The 3,860-nt window shown below is 56.5% G+C and overlaps 2 protein-coding genes across 2 annotated transcripts; both read left to right on the top strand.

Moving 5' to 3' along the window:
• The first annotated feature begins 1,278 nt into the window (after positions 1-1,278).
• CHC_T00002909001 (hypothetical protein) lies at positions 1,279-1,935 on the top strand. The gene has a single exon (XM_005714239.1). It carries the CDS (start codon positions 1,279-1,281, stop codon positions 1,933-1,935), a length of 657 nt encoding a protein of 218 aa, XP_005714296.1.
• Positions 1,936-3,077: 1,142 nt separating this feature from the next.
• Positions 3,078-3,629, top strand: CHC_T00008738001 (Resolvase-like). Its single transcript, XM_005714238.1, has one exon. The coding sequence runs from the start codon at positions 3,078-3,080 to the stop codon at positions 3,627-3,629; it is 552 nt and encodes a 183-aa protein (XP_005714295.1).
• Positions 3,630-3,860: the final 231 nt, after the last annotated feature.

The following is a 3,860-nucleotide window of genomic DNA, read 5'->3' as shown; positions in this document are numbered from 1 at the left end:
AGTGCAGAAGATAAGGAAGGTGGTGCACGGTGCACCACGTGATCAGGAACAAGCGGTGCACGGTGCACCACTGACTGGAAATGGCGTGGTGAACCGTTCACCACCAGGAGAAAAGAGATGGCAGGCCTCAAAAGAAAGTTCGCCCAGAAGCTGGAATCACTGACGGCAGAAGCCCCGACAGCACCCACCGAGACACCGGTTGAGCGACCAACCCGAAAGGGACCGGCCACCGGGCCGGGGGGGATGCTCGCATTTCAGAAAGAAATGAGTGAGTCCAACGAGGAGCTCAAGTCCCTGCGCGAACGGATGCAGGCCTTCGAGTCTTCATTACAGGTGGTCCAGCTGGATCCGGTTTCAATCTCCGCTTCGAAGCTGGCCAACAGACACGAGGCGTCCTTTTCAACGCCGGAGTTCGAAGCGCTCAAAGCGGACATTGCCGCCTCCAAGGGAAACGTACAACCAATCAAGGTCAGGCCGGCTCGAGGCAAGCCTGACCGGTACGAACTGGTTTTTGGCCATCGCCGCCACCGTGCGTGCCTGGCACTTGGCCTTCCGGTTCTGGCAATGATTGAGGCTGTTGACGATGCAGAACTGTTTGTATCAATGGACAGGGAGAACAGGGAGCGTGAAGATCTGTCCCCATACGAGCAGGGGCTGCACTACAAGCGCGCGATCGATCTGAAGGTTTTCCCCTCGATCCGTTTGCTCGCGAAGGCGCTTGAGATTTCCCATACATCCATCAGCAGGGCGATAACACTGGCCGAGCTGCCCGAGCCGGTGATTGCCGCCTTCCGTTCACCGCTGGAGTTGCAGATCCGCTGGGGTAAGGCAATTGCCGATGCGCTGAAGAAGGATGAGAGGGGCGTCCTGACACGGGCCAGGGAACTGGCCGCCCGCAAGGCCAAACCGGCAGGGGCAGTCGTGACCCAGGTGCTGTGTGATGAGCAGAAGGAAACTGTCTCGAAGAAGACCCAGAAGATCGGCGAAAATGGCGAGGCGACGTTGACCCAGCAGGGCGGTGCCGTTACCGTCGCGTTCCCGAAGGGTGTACTCAGTGCCCGCAAGGTTACCCAGCTCGCGAAACTGATCGAGGAATTCGTCGCAGGGTAGGGCGCCCGGGCCGGCTGATGACGGATTGATCGAGGTGAGAGCCAGCGTGAATGTTTGCGTGAACGAACGTCGTTGCCAGTCCCGGATAACGTTGGCTTGAACGTCACGCTGACGCTCACCTCAAAACCCCGCAGCACAACGTGACGACAACCTGTCGCATCGGTGGGGATGTCACGGGAGTCGTCGCGATGCTCGTCGCTCTCCGTTCGTTGCAGGTGCGTGGATACCCAACCAAGCGGACGATGTTGGAAGTTATCCACCGACGCAGCGCGACCGTCGCTGGCGGAGGCGGTGGGTAACTTGGCGGGCAGGGGAGAGCGGTTAGGTCCTCACCCGGCGTTTGCCGGTTCTTTAGAAGCCCTATTGCCATTGGTGCATAAAAAGTGCATAATTAGTGCATCAAATGATCTTTTGTACGAGGCCACAATGGCAGCCACAGAATTAGCACGGCTGGATCCTTCGTTCGACGCGTTCCTGCAAAGCCTGCAGGAACCCGAGTCGCCAGGTCCGGCGTTCTCGCCACGGCGCTACAGCGAAGCGCTGCAGATTGACCTGCAGACACTGGCCGAACTGGCAGGGGTGCATCGCAACACGGTGGCCCGTGCGCCGGCATCGCGAGGCATTCAGGAGTTCCTGAGAGAATCGATTCGTGTCATTCGCGCTGCGACGGATTTGTCCGGCGACGTTAACAAGGCATTGTTCTGGTACCGGAACGAACCGATTCCGGCCTTCCAGTACAAGACAGCCGAGCGACTGGTAGTTGAAAAACGCAGCGATGACCTGCTGCGATACATCGTGTCTCTTGAAGCCGGCCCGGCGGGGTGATTCAAACGGGGTTGCGTGATCTGACGGCTTTTCGGATGCACACGCCGCGATGGGCAGGTCTGCCACTCAGTGGCGAAGGTGCGGCGACTCACGGCGGCCGCGCCAACCGACCCGGTGTTCCGGCACTTTATCTCTCACTCGAAGCGGAAACCGCTGTTCGCGAGTATCAGCAGTTATCGGCACTTCCGCCACCCGGCACGCTGGTGGCGTACCAGCTCAGCGTGGACCCCGTTATCGATTTCCGTGCGGGTTATGTGCCCGACCGCTGGCCCCCGCTGTGGGAGGAATTCATGAGCGACTGGCGTGTCCTGTGGTTTGACCAGCGGATCGAGCCGCCCAGCTGGGTACTGGGCGACGAGGTGCTTGCGCTGGGGGCAAAGGGCATCCTGTTCCGATCCTCGGCAGGGGAGGGCGGAACCAACCTCGTGCTTTATACGGGACTACTCGATGAGAAAGACTCGGTACAAGCCTATGACCCGTCAGGCGATCTGCCAAAAAATCAGGATTCCTGGCAGTAAGCCCTAACGGGCAATAGTCTGTTAACGACGGGTGAGCCCGAATGCGCGCGGTCTATCAGAACAGAGGCCGATCACACTCAAAAAGCGGATCCAAAGTCCAGTCTCGCGATTAAGCATCAAACGCTTTCTTCACCGGAAAATTGGGTCAGCGGCGACGCATTGCCTGTTAAAGCGCGCCGAGATGTTTGTGAGCGCGAATCAGCAGTCTGCGCCATTCAGGCACGAAAACGCGAGCGAACGGTTCGAAGAAAGCACACGGGTTTTGGCTTTACGAGCAGGGGTTTGATACGGGAGGGCGGTTAGGCATCGCAAGCAACTCATGTGTAATCGGTGCCTCACGCCACGATGGCGGAACTGGCGCGGTTGTGGCGCTTGGTAGTAGAGACTCAGCAGGCATCGGAATTGGTGAACACAACGAACTTACAATCCCCCACCAGTTGAACGCGTTCAACTGCCAGAAACGCGGCGGCAACTCTATCCAGTCAAAAGCGAGTTGCTATCCGTGAACATAGATCGACTAGGTGCCCTAAAAGGGAACCCTTTCAGGGCATGAAAACCTAACTTGCTAAGTGTCTGATTTAAAAAGGGCTTGACTGCACTAAAAGGGTAGTGCAAAAAGATAGCATGAAAATCGGCTATGCACGGGTATCAACCCAAGACCAAAACCTAAACCTACAAAACGACGCATTGAAGGCGGCGGGCTGTGAAAAGCTGTTCACTGATGAAGGGGTGAGCGGGGCAGTCAAAGCCCGTAGCGGCCTCGATGCCGCACTTTTGGCCGTAGGTGAGGGCGATACGCTTGTGGTGTGGAAACTTGACCGCCTAGGGCGCTCTTTGGGCTTCCTGATTGAGCTAATCGGCGAACTCGGCCAGAAGGGCGCAGGCTTCATCGCTCTGCAGGACGGCATCGACACGACAACATCAGGCGGTAAGCTGGTCTTTCACATCATGGGCGCACTGGCCGAATTTGAGCGCGATCTAGTCAGCGAACGAACAACGGCAGGAATGGCGGCGGCTCGTCGCCGTGGCAAACACTTGGGCAGACCATCTGCCTTAACTCCTGCGCAAGTGATACATGCAAAAAGAACGATAGAGAAGGGCGACGAAACTTTATCGGGCATGGCGTCGATGCTCGGCGTTCATCGGAATACGTTGAAAAGAGCAATATCGCGATAACGACAACTTAAGAAGAAAGAAACCACGAATGAATATTGAAGAACTGCATAACCTCTCCCAGTGGATCACGAAAGAATTCAAGATATTTGATGCGCAATACCAAGCCGTTATCAATGTACTTCAACACAACAGCACACAACCGAATAAGCAACCATTAGAAGAACCATTAGAGAAGCTGAAAGACAGTCTTTTAGCTATGCCAATGAACAGTCTGACAATGGATCAATCTCG

This window comes from Chondrus crispus, genomic scaffold (genome assembly GCF_000350225.1).
Source record: "Chondrus crispus Stackhouse genomic scaffold, scaffold_160, whole genome shotgun sequence".
Taxonomy (NCBI): domain Eukaryota; phylum Rhodophyta; class Florideophyceae; order Gigartinales; family Gigartinaceae; genus Chondrus; species Chondrus crispus.
The sequence above is the reverse complement of the archived record's forward strand: the minus strand, read 5'-3'. Positions and strand labels throughout refer to the sequence as shown.

Excerpts from the sequence above, each read along its gene's own strand:
- CHC_T00002909001 (XM_005714239.1), top strand. The coding sequence starts at position 1,279 with ATGTCACGGGAGTCGTCGCGATGCTCGTCGCTCTCCGTTCGTTGCAGG.
- CHC_T00008738001 (XM_005714238.1), top strand. The coding sequence starts at position 3,078 with ATGAAAATCGGCTATGCACGGGTATCAACCCAAGACCAAAACCTAAAC.